The 22,261-nt window shown below is 36.2% G+C and overlaps 1 protein-coding gene across 7 annotated transcripts in view; it reads left to right on the forward strand.

The window, feature by feature from the left end:
* The first annotated feature begins 1,312 nt into the window (after nt 1–1,312).
* The window catches only part of LOC121413911 (synaptotagmin-like protein 4), an 87,369-nt gene continuing 66,420 nt past the window's right edge, over nt 1,313–22,261 (forward strand). For 2 of the 7 annotated variants that reach the window (XM_041606907.1, XM_041606909.1), the window contains exons 1-2: nt 1,313–1,532; nt 17,394–17,802. In XM_041606907.1, coding sequence (XP_041462841.1) covers nt 17,702–17,802 — 101 coding nt within the window. In that variant the 5' untranslated portion in view covers nt 1,313–1,532; nt 17,394–17,701. Of the gene's footprint in view, nt 1,533–12,700; nt 12,881–17,393; nt 17,803–22,261 lie in introns of those variants that run through there. The other 5 variants (XM_041606912.1, XM_041606913.1, XM_041606914.1 and 2 more) reach the window with 5 other exon arrangements.

Raw genomic sequence — 22,261 nt, forward strand, 5'->3', positions numbered from 1 at the left:
GCCTTGTGCATGTTTAAGCACAATATACACTCTTAAAACAAATCAGTCAAATTGACTAGACCAGTATAGTCAGCTGGATGCAACTGATATGACAATCACTGATAGTCACATTTCTGACATATATTATTATTATTATTATTTGTTTTGGCGTCACCTGTGCCTGGCAGGCGAAAAGCGAACTGAATCACTATGACCCGCAGGTCCCTCCTCCCGATATAACTGATTGGGGGAATGCAGGTGGACCACTACACCGGGGTTACCCCCTACTCTTATACGAATAGTGCAGTAGGTTCTAGTCAGAAATAACTCTATCGAGTAAAATACGACTAGAAAATAGTCAAATGTGACTAGAATAACGTTGCACCCAGCTGACCCTCTTATAACTAGTCATTTTTTACTAATTTTTTTTAGAGTGTAGCTCTGTCCAACTATACGAACCCAATTGGCATAATCTGAAAGACACTTCCATTTAGCTAACACACCCAGATCATACATTATCTTTAAATCAATTCGACATCATGGTCCAGACTTTTGGAATAATTTTTGGACAACATCAAAATAATCTTGTTCGACCATACTCCCTGAAAGCCACTCTTAAAAGATCTATTATACGCATCTCAGAGGCCTACTCCAGATGAACACATTGTCCACAACATTATGCATAATCGCTACTTAATATTCTCATATACTCAACTGCTATCTACTGCACCCGCACACCTGCATTGCACCCACTTGATCAGTAATTAATGGACAAGTCCATCCCAACAAAAAGTCGATTTGAACTCAGCAAATTTATGTAAACATTTTTTTTATTGTATTGTATCCTTATAATTATGAACAAACAATATTTCAGAAAATCACAAGGTATCATGATTTACTCTTCATGCTCATAATCATCATCATCATTATGATATTATTCAAATCAATGTTGAATATAATTGGCATCATCATAAAAAGAATATCTATTTGGTCAATCTTCTTCATTCATCTTCGTCTTATCAATATCAGTGGCCGTGAAACCGGGACTAGAGGCTTCATTTCACCTTGACTGTTTTTTTTTAAATATTATATTAAACGTGTGCTGCACATAATTAACTGAAAAAAGTGCATATGAGGGCTGAAGAATACCCCCCCCCCATCAAACGCGAAAACAAAAAACTGTGTTTTTAATATACATCAATTAAGAAAATTATACGGAACCACCTTTGAGAAGAACCTATCTTTTAAAAAGTAAAAGCAAAGATTTAACTTCTTCTTTACCTTCATGTACTTCTGAACTATGTGGCGCCGGGAGTGGCGCCACTTGTATGTATACGGTGTATCGTTTGGGCATAGAGCTCGGGCGCCCTACGTACAGTACAGTGTAAAGCGCAGTCTGCACATTCTCGATCCGCCCAGCTCATTGACGTGACGTGATGCAGCTAGCCTGACATATTGGTATCATAACTTCCACCAGCGACTGGATCTGTGACGTCTTAACAGTCGGGCCTGGCCTTTCGTCGTTGTTTGTTGACAAACTGCAGTTGGGAGTAGTAAGTATTATTTAATCTGAATACTGATGATTTATGGAAATGTTGGATACGCGAATTTATTAGTTTTAATCAATAACCTGTCTTGCACATTAATATGTTTTGTCTGAGGAACGGTACCGGTGCCGGTGGTAGTTGGTTGGTACTGGTAGTATACTAGGCGCAGGTGCAGGTGTGCGGCAAGGGCTGGAGTACCGACTGGAGCTTGACTATATCTATACAGAGTTTATAGCCGAATTTGGGATTCTTTTATCCTGAACTATTGGTGGTAATGGCATGTGTGTGTGTGTATGTAAGTATGTGTGACAGTAATATGATCACATACTGGTAATTATCTTAATTATTTCCATCTGGGACGAACCTTTAATTGTGTGATTGTAATGTAATACCATCATACTAAAGACAAAAAGTAAAGACGAATCCCCACGGGGGGCCACTTTCATTGACGAGTGGATGCCATGCGCAACCAAAAAACCATGTGAAAAGGATATCTTTTTCAAGATAGGGCAGGTTACGTACGTAATGTAATAAGGGTGTCAAAAACACTAAAATAATGGAAAAAGAGTATCTATTTTCTCAAGGAAGGCTATGTGTTTAGGGTCGATTTTGCAAGGGTATAAAAAATAAAGACTAAATGTTTTATAAAGGTTGTACTTCTTGCCCCAAGAGTCAACACTATGTGTAAAGAGTACGATTTGCGCGAGGTGTGGGAGGTGGGGCTGTACTGAGCCCAATGATGTAGGTAACGGTAAAACCGACGTCCGTGACATGACAGTGAAATATCGCTGCACTTTTTTAGGGGTTCAGTTCATGGAATACTTGCCAATAGTATCGTTTTGTTTCCAATACTGGTTAAGGGTAAGGTTTCACACGCCAATACTTGTTAAGGGGTGCATTTGCAGAATATGGAAAATAGGTGTTTAGGGTGCTTTTCGAGACCCCATTGTTTCCAATACTGGTTGAGGGTAGGGTTTCACACGCCAATACTTGTTAAGGGGTGCATTTGCAAAATATGGAAAATACGTGCCTAGGGTGCTTTTTGAGACCCCATGGTCACGCATGGTATCCACTCGTCAATGGAAGTGGCCCCTCCGGGCGAATCCCCTGAAGACGTGAAGCCAAGGGCTCAAACCCACACATGCCAGCATATTTAAGCCTGTGTAAAAATACAACCGCATTCTGCAGAGTCGATGGCGAAAATGCTTGCCAATAGAGGGGGCTCAATTTCTATCCGTACATTTGATTTTTGAATGGAGCTTGTATTACTGGTTTTGTGGAAGGCATGTACATGTAGGCCATGGCGTAGGAGGTTGTTTTCAGTATTTTTCGAAGGAGTGCCATCTCGTGTACGGGCTGCTCGTAGCTTTGCTTTAGTACAACCAATAAATGAAAGCACTAGGTTTATAAAAAATATAAAAGAAATTTCTAAATAACATACTCTCATGAAGTAAAGTGCAACAGGAGCAAGAAACTGATAATGAAATGATGCCCAAAGAGCCATAAATTCCAAGCCACAATACTACTAGTACACTTTTAATAAATTCCTGTCATACAGTTTGCAATATAGGGTAGGGCCTATACAGAGCAAGCAGACATCCTTTTGACAAGGCTCGTCATATACATGTACATGTAAATTGATTTTTATCACCTTCGCCAAATAACAACTGAAAGAAAATAAACTATATGATTATGAGAAAAATAATACTTTAAGTACTTAAAAAAAAAATACTTTTAATTATCTTTGATTTTCTTACAGATTGGACCACACTAAAAAGTTTTTTTGTGAAATTTATTGTTCTTAATATGTATCAACTTTAACTCCTACAGTCCTACTTCTGTGCAATATTACTTTATAGACATAAACAAAAATATTTTTATACTCCATATGTCACTCTCAATGAACTTTAGGCATGTGATTTTCTTTTTAAAATTCAGATACCCCCCGCCAAATTAATTTTTGGTATCCTTTCTTCAAATTGTTTTTTGCTCACTCATGTGTGAATGAGAAATAATCTAAGTAATTTCAGATGAAAGGAGAGATTCTAAGCTTTACAATGGTATAAAGTCATTTGTCTATTGTATTTGTGATTAATTTATCATCGATAAATCTCGGTTTCTTTTTTTGTGGGATGCACTGTATATTTTCTTCTGTGTTTACATGTGTGTACTTGTAGTTTCACCCAAGTATGTCAAGTTCATGAATAATGCATAAACATTAGACACCTAATCTCTATTTGGCATAATTCACCAAATGATTTCTAGTAAATTAATCAGATGTAGAAATTATTTACAGTTCAAAACAGTCTTTTTAAAGGCCTATTAAAATATGAAAATACAGTATTTCTGTTGCACAGTTTTTGTATGGATTTTTTTTAGATGCACTGGTTAAGAGTAGAAATACATGTAGGTAAAATATGTAAAGCAAATGTACAGTACAGTACAGTGTATGTCTTTAATTTAGATCTTGAAACACATACATGTACTGTAAGCCTTATACGGTAGATGATAATACTTGAACATATATTATAGGCCAACAAAGTGCATGCATTTTCTTGTGAACCTACAGAAATAACTTTTGAGTGCCTTGGTTACATTTCAGTCCCATACAATTACAGCTCCTTATCAGGAAAAGGGTCAAATATTGAATTGTGTATAACTGTTATTACTGTACACACACACATGTACATGGTACAATTTATTTACTTTATTCTATTTTATTTGTCTTCTTTACCCAGGTAGCCTGTTCAGTGGTTTAGACACTGTTGTCCACCAGGGCCATGCACAATATACAACAATAAAAAAAAAAAAATTATCATATATACAACACATTATGAAGTCGACATTGTTACAATGCAACAACAATAAACTCACTCCCCCCTCCAAAAATGATATAAATTTAGCCATGCTTTAACTTATTTGTAATGTTTTCTTAAATGTACAAGTAGGAATTAACATGCACATTACAGATGGAACAGGCTGTCATAAAGTATCGATTTATCATGCAATTTTGAAAATCATTTATGTTGAAACTTGAGAGTTACATACATGTACATAGTTACACGTACAGTGTTATTTGTATATTTTGAAGGATGTTTTGGCATAATAGAACGTGAGAACAGCATGCGGGCAATTTAATAATCCGTGCATGGGTGGTTTGTGATAATATTTGATGCAGTAGACTGCAGCTTCTTCATTTCAAATCCCTCTTACCACGTTCCAAGGCTTGTCATAGAGTCACGATATTGGTTTTCATATCTCTTACGTACATCTCCTGGTACTTGGCAGTATGCAGGGTTATTTCGATTCTACATGCTGTAATCTGACTGCAAAGAAATTAAATCGGTTTGCATACTGCTTCAAAATATCAAATGTGTCGTGTTTGGGTTTTCCCTTTCAAATTGCTATATATATGGCAAATTTTTGCTTTTTAGATATCTTTTAATTTTACAAATTGAATAACGGAATAATTTTCCCGGTCTCGCATTGCAATTTCCTCCACATTTTCGAAAGACTGCTATGCATAAAGTCTTTGGTATATATTTTTACATAGGATTGTACATTACTAGATGAGAGCTTTTCTCTTATGACCAAAAATGCTTAATTCAAATTTGTAAAGCAAAATTATTTCCTGAATAAGATTATTTATAATGCATCCTATACACACAATTGCACAAGAAGTAAGATATTGGTTTGGATTTATCACATTCAAAAGCACAATGAAAGTTTGTAAGTAGTTATCAGATCTAAGGATTTTTCTGTGAAAACATTCACTATCCAATAACTCTAGTACATGTAAGTAAGTTCATGTACCTGTTATATAGTTCTTGATGCATCTTTAATAGAAAAGAATAAAGCATTACAGAGGCAAAGAGTGAGAAATTCTACAATGTCACGTGTTTAGAGAAAGTCAGGTTCCCAGCTTTTAAAAATATTTGTTCATGTTTGATATGTAAAACCAAATCAAAAGAATAATGGAATGAAACTTGAATCTGTAACTGACATACTGTTTGTACAGTATGTTTATTTGCTTGAGAGAATATGGTGAATCTAATCAAGAGTCTAAAATCTATTTTTTAAGTCAAGCAATGGATGAATAACTACATGAATTACGATACATGTAGTTTGATTTGCAATCGATCCTTGACCATAGCTATGGGAAAGGCTTCAATTCATTACATGTATGTAAGAAACTAAGAATCATACTCAAGTATAAAATCATCAAAACATCTTAATTGTTACAAAATTAACATAGAGTAAAAACCTAAAAAGATATAACAAAGACAAAATAAACATGAATTTTGCATGTACACGTTGTCCTACAGAACATTCTGGGAACCTTTGAATATTGTCTTTGACATTATGTTGACAGTGTTTAGTACTGTAATGTACATGCATGTAAACTAAATGGACAGGTGGTTCACAGTTGGATAGGATGTCACGCTTGAACTGTATATCATGTGTAGTCATATCTTGAACCACAGTCGGACCAACCGCCACGCAAATTTCAAGCTTGCAGCTAGCTAGTGAACTAGTCACAGACCCCTGTTTTTTGCATTGGTATAGTGCATGATGCAGTCTGAAGTAGTGAGACTAGATTCACTGTATACTATTGGTCACTCTACACATACAGAGCCTTTGGAACATGTATCTAGTCTTCACTCTAAGCATGGTAAAAAGTGTCTGATATAAGTCTGTGCTTGTACATGTAGACTACTATTGAACGGGGGGGGGGGGGGGGGGGGGGGGGGAGGGCAAGAAGTTTGTGGATTGCTTTATGCAGGTGGATGTCATCCTCCCTTCACACATATTGAAATTATTGAATTATTATGCTGGTAGTGGGTACTTTATTCTTTCGTTGTTGGATATGAGAAGCAGTATTACAGTTTGAATTTTACTTTTTTAAATATTTAGACTATTTTGTTTTATTATTGAGTGTTAATTTTGATATGTTTTCATAACATAATGACTCTGTACATGCAGTTTCTTTTAATACTCACTGGTTGGGATTCTCTCAAACACAGTATGAGGGGGGGGGGGGATTTCTGCATATATCTCATACTTCAGATTACACATTTATGGATTTATGTTTGTTCCGCAACAATTTTCAGCTGATAATTTGTTCCTTATGCATGTATTATGAGTAATATGCTTTTCACACTGCATTTCCTTAACCCCATACTATCTTTTTTTTTCACACTGATTTTCTTATTAATCCCATACTATTTGCTCAGCCGGGCTATAACGCCTTAACCACACAGAGCATGATTAACGTGCAATTGCGACTTCTGTAATTGGCTAATGCTTAGCCCCACTTTTCCTTAGCCCAGTTTCATTTCACACTGCATCTCTTCTTAGAGATTGTGCTAATGACAGTATGGGCACACCAGTGTCCTAGCTAGACCCATTTTGGTGGTGGTCGTTATATTTCACTGCATTACAAAGTTTTTTTCAGGCCAAGTTAGTGGTCTTAAAGTCAAAAGTGAAGGAACATCAATGTAGTAACAATCTGACATTAGCAAATATTTGAAATTAAATTCTAATATTTATCATTAAATATAAAGAAAACAAGATTAGATGGAAAAGAATGCAAGTGCAATTCCTTTTTGCAAGGAGTTCGTTTCAAAACACTTTTCATTTGAAATAAGTGGTGAACCGAAGCAGTGTTTTTCACAATGAGTGATGGTCAGAAATCTTTTGTGATGGTGGGGCCTGACCATTGCTGTACACTGTAGCTACAAAGGGGCACACAACTTCAGCCTCGACAATCCCCATTTGCATGCGAACAGGTATGATTCGTAAGTAGGCCTATCTGTAGGGTCTTCTGAGCTTGACTGAGAAGCTTTTGAGTGGCTTCTAAATAATCTTCGCTAAATAGATTATCAAGAGAACTGAAATCAAGATCTGAAAAAGGGGGTAATCAGAGTGGAATGTCCCAATGCAGCCCATACCACATACATGATTACCCCCCCCCAAAAAAAAAGGAAAAAAGAAAATCAAACAATTATTTCAGGATGAACATGATTGCAATAATTTTGCAACACATCTTTATTGAGTACATATAGTATGAGAGGTTGATTAGATTTATGATCTGACTCATTGATAGTGATATTGACATTTGTTATTATAATTCACTCAATATTTGATTTAATGGGTGGTATTATACTGTACTCGTATGTGTATGGAGGACAAGTCATCATTTCCTGCCAATTTTTTTTTGTAAAGATCCAATGTGATTTGCACCTCATATCTGTCTAAGCATAGGAGGTGCTATCTAATTTTTCATAGATTTAAACTTTTTTAAAGTTTGAATATGGCTGACCATATAGCAGGACCTTAATTCTCTTTGTAAATGTCCCTATTTGTCTTGATAAATATGTCACTTTAAGAACAAAAAAATATTGGCTTTATTTTTATAAAAAGCTATGTGAACTTTGCTGCATTCCAATTTTTGTCCAGTTGAACAAAATTCAGGACCAATTTTTAAGATATAAATTGTTTTATAAATCATTACCTGTAGTTCTATATTGTTAGTGCTACATTGTAACTATTGTAGATTCATACCCACTTGATTGATTGATTGATGGATGATGCACATATCGAAGTATTTTGCTACTTTTTATCTATTTTAGAAGTACATGTATGCAACATTCCCAACATCAGACATTTCGTACTTTATATCAATCATTAAAATTCTTTAAGCTCCCAAAATTTGACACATGATTTTATTCATACGTAAATGTACTGAACTCAATGTGTTTTTTTTTAAATCACAGTATTAAATGTTTGCTACATTACATGTACATGTATGTAATAAATTGTACATCAATATCAAAATTAACATGTACATGTATCATAATTCATTTTGACTCTTGTCTTTGAAATTCCATTTGACGAGCCACCATACATGCATCTGCAGCACTTGAAAGTACTTGATCATTGCACTTGTTATCATATTAATCATCCTCCAAGTCTATGATCATTACAGGCTATGATTAATTGTAATTTTGTCTACTTTACGAGGGCGGGGAGAGGAGCCTTGTCACTATACAATGTAGGTTTTCTTTGATATAAATGTGTACAATAATTTTGGAAATCACCCAGTATTGGGTATGAAACCCAGCCCTAAAAAATGTCTAAGTCCATCACAGAAAAATGTTGATTTGAATAAATAATACCTGGGGCCCGTTGCATAAAACTTTTACCTGAGAAAACGCAGGTTGTTTTTACCGGTTTTTCCCTGTGTTAAAGTCAATGGCAGAAATCAAAGTAACCTTAGTTTTCAGTTTTTACCAGAGTTTTCTCAGGTAAAAAGTTATATGCAACAGGCCCCTGGAAAAATGAAACAAGCACACCATTGAAAATTGGATATGTATAATTCATAAAGTTGTGACAATATAAATTTTGTTTATTCACATTTATACTGCATGGCCAGTGGTATGCAAATGAGAGTCGATGATGTCTGTCACTCTTTATTTATTGTTTGAATTAGACATCATTTCAATTTTTACCGATGTCACAAGAAGGACAAACTTGACTGAACCATTAAAATAATCAGGTAATTCCACATGTTCACAGAGGAATAAAACTTTGTTTGACAGGAGGGCAATTCCACAGGTTGGTGGACATGAGCTTAAAAATTCAAATTCAATATTTTCTTGAATTTTTTAATACTTTAAGTCCTTCATACATGATAGTTTCAGGAACAAGAAATAAAAAGTTTATTTTCATATGTATACTTTGGTAAAAATGGTCAAAAGTTGTGTCTTCCATTTTGTACCAAAATACAAGAAAAATAGTGAAAAATTAAATATGCCTTACTACCATTTTGTTATTGCAACAACATACCACTTTATATATTTCTGAAGTTTAGAAGGGTCAAATTACTTAAAATACACAACAGCTTTTCAAGTAAATTTGTAGTACTCATTCAAAACTGAATATTGCAACCTGTTGAGGTGATGTAACGTGAGTAACCGAAAAAACTGACTTTGTTTTCTGAGAGAAAAATTCTTCACAGTTAATTGGTGGGATTTTAAATTCTCTTCCTTCAAACAATCTTTGACACAGTGATGACTATCAAAATCATTAAAAAGTACAATTTTTTATAAAAATGATGAAGAAAAACTGTAACGTGAGTAACTTTGTAACGTGAGTAACCATCATGTAATGTGAGTAACCAGTAAAAATTATTCAGTTAGGTAACATTTTCTGTGGGATGTCAAGTTTTAAGTCTCATGGTGAGTTGTGAAGTTATTTTTGATTAATTAAAAGCAAAATGAGGGTACACCTCTTTGATGTGACTCTTTGTTCATCAAAATATCAGTAGTCATACAATCACACAAAAAAATGAATATTAGTAGAAGTATTCACAATGCGAGAGTGCATTAGTAAGGCTTGGTTTTGATTAACCAAACTTCCGAGTGTTCGAACAACACATTGAATGCCCTTTATACCTGTAACCCTATCTAGACCGGGTATTTTGGGAGTTGATATGGCCCGGGGGGGGGGGGGGGGGGCCTCCCAGGCCCTTCTTGAGATCTCGGCCATTGGCCGCACGATCACGCCGAAAATTTGCGTGCAGGTTGTCTTGGACATAATCTACAATACTATACAGTAATTTATTTCATGCAAATTGGTACTAAGCGATTATGCTAATTTATGCATAATTAGTAAGCGAAATCATACTTTCCCTCCTACACCCTAATAAAGCTCCAATTGTTCCAATTTTTGGTATAAAATCTCATTTTGATGTTCCTAGCAATGAATTTTACACACATTATTGAATTTTTAATGACATGTGTGTTGTTAACCATACATGGACAAAATGTAACGTGAGTAACCGTAACGTGAGTAACCACATTATCTGCACCCCAAGTAAAAACCATGTGTTCTTTATTTTTTTAATTATATACAAAGTTTGTCTCCCTAATATACTTCTTTGAAATGGATATAATCAACTTTCATAAAAGCCTTGCATGAGGAGACTTTTCACTTATGTCGACTTTTCATTTAATGCATGTCCAAATCATGTAACGTGAGTAACCGACACATTCCAAAGATTTGCCAGGAGCATAATAAAATTTCCCAAGTTTTGTTTTTATACAACGGATAGTCAGACTGTGTACTTTGTTGTGATAAGAAGATGTTTAGTTCCTATCAATAATAATGGAGTTACAGGTCCAAGTATGAGTCAAGGTGTCTCCAAATGTAACGTGAGTAACCGTGGAATAGCCCAGGACAGTAAGGAGAAAATTATTTCATTTTTCATGCAATAAAACAAAAAATAGTGAGTGGATGACATCATTAGTCACCTCATTCACATACCGACCAGGATTTGTATGTACTTTAATTGTTTTGTGAAATTAAGCGAAACTAATTATTTTGCATCGAATTTTGATGAAATTGTCAGTGTTATGCTTGTAGGATTTTTCTTTTTTATTTATTGAGATTTATTTTTTATTATTGAGATGGACTCGTCCATTGACGAAGTACCTACATGTAGCCTACATAGCCCCACCCTTAACAAGTATGTATTTGGCATGAAACACAACCCGTAACAAGTTTTCCCATAAAATTTTACCATTTTAGTTGTTCTGTGCATTTCAATTGCAAGGAGAACTGGGGATATATTTAAATCACTAGTTAATCAGCTCGGGGTAAATTGGACCCCAATTATATTATAGTAAACATGTACATGTAATGTTGGTAAAAAACTACAGCCTTTTTAAATATACTGTACTCTAGATTTTTATACCCTCAAAATGCAGACCCTGATCATGCATTATTATTTCCACTTGTCAATAGGTGGTTTCAAACCGCCTCAATCACAAGAATCCCCGTTAAATTACGAGAACTTTTTAAGGCTAAAAAATACCCGTTAATTATTCCTGCATTCACACCGCCCCGAAACACATCCTTCGGGATAAGTTCCCGAAGTTACGAGCATGCGCAGTGTGATCTGATAAGCAGGCAAGGCGGGAGATTCAAAATCACTAGCCCAGCAGCCACCCACGCTGCCGCGCCCAACGACACGCTGGGATAAAAGTTCCCGTAATTTGCTTTCACATCGCCAAAATACCTGCCACCTTGGAAAAATCCCCACGAAAGTTCTCGTAATTTCGCCAAGTACCTACTATTTAGCGGGTATTTTCTTTCGGGGATATTACGCGTAGTTTGCTTATGTACCTGGAACTGGCGAACTTCGAGGCGTCTGAAACCACCTATTGGTTGTGCCCGGCCCCCTGGGACCAATTACAAATCTTGGATTATGATTTTATTGGTATTTTTGTTTGTGCCTTTAACTGGGTATACATGTACTCTTGATTTATCATCATTATTTTTGTTTGTGCTTGCAGCAATACATGTATTTGTGACATTACCTGTGGATACATTATTACTCCAGTCACACTGCAGCTGCAGAACCAGTCTATTGGTATTGTAGGCAGCATACCACTACATTTTTATATGAAATCAATTTGCAAGCTCAGATCTTCACTACCTGAAAGTATTTTTCCAGTTCAAATCCTAAATCATCAACAATGAGGGAACAGCACTTTAAAATGAAACTAAAAAAGTAAAATTGCGAGCAATATGTCACAAAAATAAAAGCTGATCTGTTACAAGAGCAGACCATTAAAGGTAATGATATGTTTTGGCCTAGAGTTATTCCCTTTTCAAAAAATTTACCCGTAGATTTTACAGAGAATCATTTTTTCTTCAGTATTATAGTCTATCGTTAGGCCTCGTACATGTATGTACTTTTATTCAGATCTAAACAAATGTAGCTGTAGGCCGAGTAGTACTGAAAAAAAATCTGATTTCAGATTTGACGACCAAATACATTGATCACTAGAAGATATGAATTCTAATTACCTTTAAAAAAAATAGGCTGTGTAAATTTACATACATTGAAGGTCATAAGTTGTTATGCATGTAAAAAGTGCAAATGTGTTTTGGCTGATCGATGATATAACGTGGGTGTGTTACTGCTCTCTTCAAACAGCTACAGTACACCTTTACATGTTTTCTACGCATGCATGCTGTTCAGTCATGCATGGGTGCTTCATAGTTGGAAAGCATACCTGCAAACAAGACAGTCTAGTAGCTTCACAACAATGTATCTTTCAGATTTGTAGAAAGAAAGCTGGCCCCATTTAACTGTGGGGCATAGATCAGAAGAAGGCCAACCATTGAATTGAATTCGTCAGTAGAATATTGAAATTAGTGGAAATCTTCAGCTTTGCAATAACTTTATGATTTCTAGTGCAGTTGGATCCGAAGTATGAGAAACTGATACAATCTGTTGATTTTCATTTGAATGATCTTGTGGATTCTATTCAATATAGCAATTGGTAAGTAATCTGCACAATGAAATTTCTGTGATTTATTTTTCATAGATTAATTTGTGTGGAATACTAAGACTGAAGCATTTTAGCAGAGCTGCCAAGTACATGTAGTACTGATTTTCAGTATTTCGTACTGAAAAGTGAGAAAAATACTGACAGTTTAACGTAAAATACTGATTTCTAAAGTTTCAGCTTTATGTGTTGTCCTATGGTATTTTTTGAAAATACTGATTTCCTCACCGAAATACTGATTTCCAACTTTAAAAATACTGAAATGTTCTTTTTCAGGTTGGCAGCTCTGTTTTAGGGTCTTTTTTCTGTAAAAGCATGCATTAGCAACATTTCCAGATATACATGTACATGTAACAAGGAAACCGTCAAACCAGCAAGGATCTTACATAAGTCCACAGTATGTAGAATATCTTTGTAAAAAATAAATATCCTCAGAAGCAGACGAGACATATAGATTTAGAATTTCTGGAGAGTGGAGTTATGAAGTCTTTCTTTTTAGCACTTGGATTTTGCCGTCAAGTCCTTTTTTGTGGTAAAAGCAACAAGTGAAAGCTCTACAGATGGTTTCAGACCGCCTCGAAGTTCGTCAGTTCCAGGTATTCTCTGATCTGGAAATTTACCCCGATCAGAAAATACCAGGTATTTTGGTAATGTGAAAGCAAACTACGCGTAATTTCCCCGAAAGAAAATACCCGCTAAATAGTAGGTACTTGGCGAAATTACGAGAACTTTCGCTGGGTATTTTTCCAAGGTCGCAGGTATTTTGGCGATGTGAAAGCAAATTATGGGAACTTTTAGCCCAGCGTGTTGTTCGGTGCGGTGCCGTGGGTGGCTGCTGGGCTAGTGATTTTGAATCTCGCGCCTTGCCTGCTTATCAGACCATACTGCGCATGCTCGTAACTTCAGGAACTTATCCCGAAGGGTATGTTTCAGGGCGGTGTGAATGCAGGAATAATTAATGGGTATTTTTCAGCCTAAAAAAGTTCTCGTAATTTAACGGGGATTCTTGTGATCGAGGCGGTTTGAAACCACCTTACATGTATGCTGCACTGAAGTGATGCCAAGGGTTCAAAACTTGAAATTCCCTTTTTGGTGGCTATAAATATTGATTATAATTTTTTCAGTCTTTAAATAAATTGATAATAACGTTTATTCCTTTGAAATTAGACCTGGTAGTAATGAGTTTTGACAATATAGACAAGAAACTTGACAAGGTATACATTTGTTCTGGCAGATTAAGCTAAGACTCATTCTCATTACACTTTCTTAAACTAGTTTGATCACCTGAAAAAGGGTGTCAAAATCACTTCACGTGAAGTGATGTTTTTGCTGTGGGAACGCTCTCATAGGGTGAAGTGTTTCGTGGGAAATTCGAAACCGCAGCAGAGGCATTCTAGATGTACACACAGTGCGTGGAGTAGCAACTTCAAAATGTGCGAAGATCGCTTCCCGGAGAACGGAAGTGTCCTCACTTATAAAAATAACGAGGCAAAGTGATCTTGAAAACTACATCGCGATGTGGTTTTATAAACCGGTTTGAAAGATCGCTTCCAGGATCGCTTTGACCGTCCTCATAACACGCTAAACTAGTTTCCACTAAACTAGTTTTAGGAAGGTAGTGAGAACAGTGTCTAATTTGACCCAAACATTTACAGGCCTAATAATCTACATGTCGGCATGGATAGTGATCCAGAGAGAAGTGTGTGTGACAGGAATATCCAACAAAGCTTGACGTCTTTCATCCATGCACTCCATTTCCTTGGCATGTTTATTGAAGATACTGGTACCTTATTTTATCCTCGCGTTTTAATTGCTTGTGTTTTATGGTACTGGGGTAACTTCACGCAGACAGCTTGGTGATAATGAGATTCCGGTTCTTGTTTTAGTATAACATTGCGCATTTACCGTTCCCCGGTACTGTACATGTAGGCTACATGCATGTCCTCAGGAATGGCTTCTTACAATTCATACACCATAAAATCCAACCTCAAAAAAAGTGAATCAGAATAGTGACCAGCTGATAACCTTGTTCATAACCTCTGAAATAATCCAAATTATATTGTCATGGTAACAACAAGTATTTTCAGAAATATCTCTTAAAAGATATGTGGCTTATCTGATCATTGTCTTGGATGTGGCCTTGATATCTACGTACATACATTTATACAGTATGTGCATTAAGTTGAAATTTTTTATCTTGAATGGCGAGGAAATTGTTAGTGTCACTGACGTTCCTTGTATGACTTTTCACCAAATTTTTAATAACCATTATGGTTATTAATGTATTATGAGGTTAGTTGTTTTACATGTCATTAAAAAAAACTGTAGGTACATGTAGTAATGAGAGGGGATGATTTTAGAATCTATTTTTTTTTTACTTTTCAGTCTACCTCAAAGTTCGCTAGTTCCAGGTCATGTATTCTCTGAAGTCTGAACTGGAAATTTGCCCTGATCTACCCCGAACAGAAATTATCGGGTATCGTTAGTGTCACTATCAAATTATTCCATGACATGACTGTTTCATCAAATTTTTAATGACCAGTATGTGTAGTGAGGGTACCATAATTAGGTTAATTGTATCCCATGTCAATAAAAGTAAATGCAGGTATAATGAGAGGGGACGATTTGAGAATCTATGACCATAATTTTGCTGCATGTCTTGCGCATTTGTTTCAGAAAATGTGCATTGCTTTCTAGACCAAACCTATAAATCTAACCACAAAGCCCAATGAATTTTTATTGTCTGTGTATGTACAATGCAACCGGTTTATCGTGTCCATCAAAGGGAAACACAACACTGGCCTTTATTGACAGGTGGCTGCTATAGACAGGTTCTTATAGATACAATCGATCTGCTTCCATGGGAATTGGTTATAGTGGTCATTTTAGACGGGTGGACTGGCCACTACCACAAGTTTTTATCTAGTTCCTTCGTTCTGCATCAAATTGCAGATTTGATTCTTACGTTATTAAAAGAAATCATAATTGTTTCATTTTTTTCATAATGTACATGTGTAAATGATGTGTCTCCATTTGAAATAAGTTGCAGCAATAAATAAAAAATGCACTTGTCATTCCAATTGTTGTAGCTCTTGGTAGAAAAATATTGAATTAACCTAATTTCATATAATAAAATAAAAAAGAACAAGGGGGGATATGACATCATCAGCCAACCTATTGAAAATTCATGAAGACATGCCTAGAACTGTTTCACCAGAATATTATGCAAATCTTTAAAATTCAATAACTTTAAAGGGGAAGTTCACCCTGAAGAAAACTTTGTTGTAAAAATAGCAGAAAAAATAGTAAAAATTATTGGTGAAGGTTTGAGGAAAATCCGTCAAAGAATAAGAAAGTTATTGGAGTTCAAAGTTTTGGATTTGTGACGTCATAAACGAGCAGCTGCTTCATGTGTTATGTAATATAAAATGCATGAATTTCAAATTTTTTATGGTTCCTGATGACTTCATTATGTTTTCTATTCATGATCGGGTGTGAAATGATTTGTCTATTGATATACAATAGGTACAGTGAAAACCATTTTTAATTTTCTGAGAAAATGACATTTCATTGATTTTTTACCATTCGCTGTGTAGGAATGCTGCTCGCATATGACGTCACAAATCAAATAATTGAAATTCTAATAACTTTTTAAATATTTGATGAATTTTTCTCAAACCTTCGTCAATATTTTTTATTATTTTTTCTGCTATTTTTACAATAAACTTTTTGTCAGGGTGAACTTCCCCTTTAATTTGTTATGCGATTTTGATCAAATTTTCAGCAGTTTGCTTTTCAAATTTTACTCTATTTATCTCCAGCCTGGACCATGCCTTTAAAAGCTTTGAGGAAGGTTAGGGTTATAGAGTTTAATGTACTCTGTCCAATGTACTGGCCATCTACACATTATGGATGTCTTCAATACTCCCTCCATTGTCATACAAACACAGAGAATCTGACACAACTTCACAAGTTTAGCTAGTTGTGAGGAGACCTGCTCGTGTTTGTTGACAAAATGGATTGAGCTGTGACTTAGCTGCAGAGAAAGAGAGATGAGCTGAAGTATAACACTTTTGTAAATGGATCCGAATGATGTAAGGGATAGTGGCATTCAGACCATCTCTCAAGGGCATGATTTATGTGAGTAATCTGAGCATGGAGTAAAGAAGTTCCTCTGAGGTCTGAACATCGCCTTCCACGTTGGTGTTAACTCTAAAATGTTTTACTTTGAGTATCATCCAAATCCATTCTGCAGGAGGTTGAAACTATTGTGATCAGACATAACAAGTCGCACGTTATGTGAGAGACCCCTGCATGAAGGTCTCTTGCTCATCGTCTGAAATCTCTTTCACATGTATGTTTCACAGTATCCCCATACCATATTTTATACACAATCCCTGCAGCCTCAGGCCAAGACACAGAAAATCTCACACATCGCCAGTCTTTGAACTTTGAACCGAGTAATTAGTATTGGATTTCTTTTCTCATTTCTTTTTTTTTTGTCCAGATTCTGAAGGCCGAAGTAGAAATCATCTAGCAGATGTATGTGTGACCTAGTGATACCTGACATAACATGAGTGCCTTGCGGTGCTAACCAGATGTGAAGACGATCGTAAAAGAACCACTCCAACTCTTGAATGCGGTTTTATCAAGAACTGATGACACCATGACATCATAGGAAGCATCCATAGTCTAGGACACAATTAGGCCTGGATACCAGGTCACAACTGCCTTGAAGGAAGAGGAGCACCTGACTGAAGGGGAGACACCCCAGCTGAAGATTCTCAGGGTTGTGGAAGACAGGATCGAAGGAAGATGATTAACCTGGAGCACCTGACGGAGGAGGAGCGGAAGATCATCATGGATGTCTTACAGAGGGACGAGCAGCTCAGGCAGACGGAGCAGGAGAGAGTCAAGTAAGTATTTCTCAAGAGGAAAGAGCGAGAGAAAGAAGGGGGAGTTATCAGTGGTGGCAGGGAGATGGGGGTGTGGCTTATAGGAACGATGGGAGAGGTAATCATAAAGAGGAAGGAAAGTGTTTTGGGAACAGGAAGAAATGGAAGATGGAAGCTAGGGAGTTGGGGGTGGGGTAATCCTTATAGTAAGGAGGAAGAAAGTTGGGAAGGGAAAGAGCAGGAAAAACTATTACTTCTGTAAGCAATCGGAGCAGGAGCCATTCATTCTTGAGGAGCAAGATAAGAGGTGGAGGAGGGATGGGGAAGGCTTGGGATAGGGTCAACAACCCATAGACAATTATGGGTCTCCCCCCCCCCCCCTGACCCCTGACATAGCACAGAGCAGTGTATTTTGGTATTTTGCTTTAGTGTTTAGATGTTTTTTTCCTTTAATAATTAATTCACTGATCATGGTGTCATGAATATTAAAAAGTTTTTAAACCAATATTAAATGCTATTTAAAATTTAATACTGCAACATTCTTCAATTTGCCCTTTTTTAGGACACCTGGTACAGTCTCAAAATTTTTTAAGGTTACTTAACATATATTAACCTACCAACTGTTTAAAAAGAAAGTTGCATGTGACCCTCAGTTATTAGGTTCATATCTTAACCAACTACATTGGTCCAAGCATTGTTAGAAACTATCATATGATACCGCTTTTTTATACCTCAGTGACTCAGTCACATTTGCTGTAGGCAGCCGTACGACGAGTAGAAAACAGCCCTTTTAAAACTTTTTGTATATATCTACACAGATGGTTTGAATAAAAATGAATAAAACGGCTGTTCTCAACTCGCCGTACGGCCACCATAGAGCAAATGTGACCAAGGTATTGCTGATGATAGTTAAAAACTGATTATACACAGCAAAAACTGGTGTTAACCGGTGTACATAGAGGACCACACCAGTAATTTTACACCAGTGTTAAATTGGTGCATGGTGTTAGTTTTACACCTATAGGTGTTATTGCAACACCTATGGTTGTTACATTTACACTCTTTGGTGTTATGTTCAATCTCTAGGGTGTTATTTTAACACCTCAGGGTGTGGTCCTCTATTAACACTGATTGGTGTCAGTTTTACACCACAGTTTTTACAGTGTAGTCACTCTAAAGGGTAACAGGAAAGAAGGATATGCACTGGCAATCAAGCGCTGTTTTTAACCAATTGTCGTCCCAGGATAGTATAGACATGATATTCCTTGACTCCTAAAAAGGACAAGGCCCTATCTTCTCTTTTGTGCTTTTCAAGCAAGGCATAGACGGAAATTGATTTTTTATCCTTCTTGCTGAACTATTATTCTATATTGATTACTGGCTGTCTTAATATTGAATACTTAGTGATCACATTCCTATTATTGTGTATTCCCTGGTTCTTCATCCCAAGTGCTTTCAAATATTTATAGATTAATTGGACCTTTTCTTTCAAAGTACTCCTTAATTTAGAGTGTAGGGTCTGTGGGTATTTATAGCATGAATTTTAATACATGTAGACCTCTAAAGACAATCTTGGTAGTTATTCTGTCCCTATTAACATCCATGCTTTAAAACGTAGCAAAGAATTTCTTAAAAGAGTTGGAACACAGATAGATCAAGTTGATTTTGCACTGCAGTGGATACTCTAACCAATTTTGAGCTCTGTAGTCTGAAATTAGTCTGAATGAAGGAAATGTTGCTTCTTTTTAACACAATGTCCTGTGATTCAAACATTTATGAGCACTCCCTCATGATGATTATTATGGTATAAAATGTATTTGTGGAAGAGATATGAATCGGAAAGGATGGTATTTTGTACATTTTTATCACATACTTTACATGTAGTACATGTATGTACATTTACATGATACACAATTTTTTTATGTAAAATTTTCATAACGCATTTTTAGTCAATACCCTGTATACATGTACATGCTTCATTGCATTTCAATTATCATTCTGAGTACTATTGATCACATTCCAAACATTTGTTGTATTCAAGGAATGGAACCAATGATTGTTCATCCATGTTTTGCTTTATTTACTTAATAACTTTTCATGTTCTTTTCTCCCATTTTGTCCTCTTCATTTTTCACAACAGCGAGTAAGATGGGTTTTGTTCTTAACATTTCACTGCATAGAAATAGGAAGCTTAACATTGCAAAGGTTCCTTTGTAAGGGTTAGAGTGGGTGGTAACACTTTATGCTTGCATTATTAAACAAAGAGAACAAAAGAACTTTCATGTATTTTAAAAGTCTACCCATCCATGTTTCCTCGCATACTGTGTAGTCTCATCATTGATTCTACGTGTAAATTGAAAAATTCTTAATAAATTGAAAATTTTATGTACATGTAGTTGCTCTAGGCTTGTTTTTCATAGACTCAGATCTTGGGAGAGTTTCATGAAAAGGTTTGTCAGTGATTTTCAAGGACTAATTTGCTTTCAGCCAATCAGATGCAAGGATTTGTATTACTAACAGTCAGTGAAAATCACCATTCATGTGACTTGAGTTTGTAGGAGAAAAAGCACGAGTCCTAAAATATATATACTGTTATACTGAGCAGAAATTCATCCCGCCCTCCCCTTATAAATAATTATTTTTAAGTTTGAATTTTAAAAAGTGATTTTCTACCAATTTCTCATCAAAAGATTCTGTGAAGAATCAAGAATGCAACAATGAAGAAAGATTGTTATTTTGATACGTTGATGATCAATGTACATGAAATACAAGATTGATTTGGTATGTGGCCACAAGATGGAAATGAAGAACCAAAATCTTTGTCTCCAATCGTTTGATCACTTGATGAGCTTTAAGACATGTAGCCTATTAAAGCTTTTAGCATGCCTTGTGCCTGGCACCTCTCCTTTCACCCCTTCTTTTTGTTTGTGTTTTGACTCAAGGTCAAAGGTCATTTTCAGGTGAACGTTAAAGTTTACATGCAAGACTCTCTTATGACACCTAACTCTGGAACCATAAGTCATTTTTCAACCAATCTTGGATGGTAGATGGCCGTGGGGAACCTGCATGTTATGCTGCACTTGGGGGTCACATTGTAAGGTCAAAGGTCATTTTCGGGTCAACATTAAAGTTTACATGCAAAACTCTCTTATGACACCTAACTCTGCAACTGTAAGTAATTTTTCCACCAAACTTGGATGTTTGATGGACTTGCAGGACATGCATGTGATGCTGCAGTCAGAGGTCACACGGTAAGGTCAAAGGTCATTTTCAGGTCAACGTTTAAGTTTACATGCAAAACTCTCTTATGACACCTAACTCCGCAACGGTGAGTCGCTTTTCAACCAAACTTGGATTGTAGATGGACTTGGGGGACCTGCATGTGATGCTGGAGTCAGAGGTCACATAGTACATGTAAGGTCAAAGGTCATTTTCAGGTCAATGTTAAAGTTCCTCTTATGACACCGACATGTTACACCGCAACCGTAAGTCACTTTGTAACAAAACTTGGATGCTAGATGTACTTAAGTGACCTGCATGTTATGCTGCAGTCGGGGGTCACACGGTAAGGTCAAAGGTCATGTTCAGGTCAACGTTAAAGTTTACATGCAAGGCTCTTATGACAAGTGTTATTCCATCCCAGTTATTTCACAATGAAGTTTTCTATACAGTTATTTTGTGATATAAAATGTGAACTGAAATGTTCAAAATGCAAAATCAAATTGGACTACTGTACATGTAGGCCAACATGTATGGTGGAAGCCAAATTTTTAATAAGAGACAGATTTTTTATTAAAGTATAGGGAATTTTAAAAGAGTAAGTGATACAATCAGTCAAATTTAAGGAGTTGCCTTGCCCTTTAAGGCACAATCTACATGTAGGTTATGACAATAGTTGCCATTTCCAGAGAGACTAGAGGGAGCAAATATCAAAGTCCATATTCTCTTTTATTAAAACCCAATGAAGTCAATTTGAAGTATTTAATGTAATCGTTTTGCACAGGTGGAATGTTAGCGAACAAACACTCAGACTTGAAAACAAATATCATTCTATTTGGTAAAAGGATAGACAGCATTCTTTAGAGATTATTGAAGTGTAACCTTTAAAAGAGGCCGTTCTCATTTCGCTTTCTAAAACTAGTGTACAGGAAACCGATCCAGGAAACCGGTTTGGAAGATCGCTTTGCTAGCATTCCCACTTGATCATGCACACGAAAGTTGTTTTCAAATCACTTCACATAAAGCGATCTTGTTGCTATGGAAACACTCAGGGGGATAACAGTCACACATTTCGCCCGAAATTTGAAACAGCAGCGTATACATTCTGCACCTGTCGTGTAGAGTATCGTGCACCCTTAAAATGTGCGAAGATCACTTCCCGAAGAACGGTTGTGTCCTCACTTATGCTAAAACCAGTTTAATGAGGCAAAGTGATCTTGAAAACTACATCGCCAGGTTGTTTTCTGAAGCAGTTTGGAAG

The sequence above is a fragment of the Lytechinus variegatus genome, chromosome 4 (genome assembly GCF_018143015.1).
Source record: "Lytechinus variegatus isolate NC3 chromosome 4, Lvar_3.0, whole genome shotgun sequence".
Taxonomy (NCBI): domain Eukaryota; kingdom Metazoa; phylum Echinodermata; class Echinoidea; order Temnopleuroida; family Toxopneustidae; genus Lytechinus; species Lytechinus variegatus.